General features: G+C 56.1%; 1 protein-coding gene across 1 annotated transcript in view; it reads right to left on the bottom strand.

The window, feature by feature from the left end:
* Positions 1–505, bottom strand: part of METTL24 (methyltransferase like 24) — a 47,430-nt gene extending 46,925 nt beyond the window's left edge. Inside the window, exon 1 of the mRNA XM_018560279.1 lies at positions 35–505. Coding sequence (XP_018415781.1) covers positions 35–337 — 303 coding nt within the window. The 5' untranslated portion in view covers positions 338–505. The remainder of the gene's footprint in view (positions 1–34) is intronic.
* Positions 506–911: the final 406 nt, after the last annotated feature.

Raw genomic sequence — 911 nt, 5'->3', positions numbered from 1 at the left:
CAATCTGTGACCTTCCCTAATGATAGTGACTGACCTTTAAGACGTCCCTCCTGGGCACATAGGAGTTTCCCGCTGGTCTCCCGGAGCTGCCACCTCTGCTGCTCCTCCTGACATATATCACCTGCCTCTTACTGGGCACTTCCTCTGCCCTCCTGTTGTGCCCGTCGATGAAGATACCAGGCTCTCTCGGGGGCACTTTAGGCAGCAGATCATCCTGTGGCCACGACTTTCTCCTGAGCTCAGCCATGAAGTGGGTGCAGAGGACGAATGCCAGGCACAGGACCAGGAGGCGCAGGGTACAGGCTCTCCAGCGCAGTCTCACCTCCCTGGCCAGCATGGTCCTGTCGGTGGTGCCGGGTCACGCAGGACACAATCCATATAGGACAGAGGAGTCAGTGTGGAGCAGCCATTCCTGGAGTGCAATGTTCCAGAGGTGAGAGTCCACTGCTGGAGGAGGGAGGCTGTCCTAGGACTTGGGCTGCTGACTTCTTACCTCAGGGACAGACCGGAGCCTCCCCTTGTACCTCCCTCCTCCTGTCCCGGTCTATTCATTATTCAGGTGACAAGGACAGGGGACAGCACTACTATATTGGCACTGTCACCGTGGAATGAGGGGGCAGCACACTGCTAACTGCCACTCATCTGTCTCGTTTGTCACTGGGAATGTCCCTGCCTTTTGCTATTCATCTAGACCAGGGGTAGGTAACCTGGGCACTTCAAATGCCATCATACCTCTGCCTCTGGGAGTCATGCCTGTGGCTGTCAGAGCCTTGCAATGCTTTATGGGACTTGTAGTTCCACAACAGCTGGAGTGTCAAGGTTGCATACCAATAACCTTAGTTCGATTAACACCCGAACAGGGGCATCCCGAGGCTGGGTGACACCCGGAGTAGTTACCGGGTGTCACCCCG

Source organism: Nanorana parkeri, unplaced genomic scaffold, assembly GCF_000935625.1.
Source record: "Nanorana parkeri isolate BGI_ZX_2015 unplaced genomic scaffold, ASM93562v1 scaffold445, whole genome shotgun sequence".
Taxonomy (NCBI): Eukaryota; Metazoa; Chordata; class Amphibia; order Anura; family Dicroglossidae; genus Nanorana; species Nanorana parkeri.
Note: the sequence above shows the minus strand (reverse complement) of the source record. Positions and strands in the feature narration are given on the sequence as shown.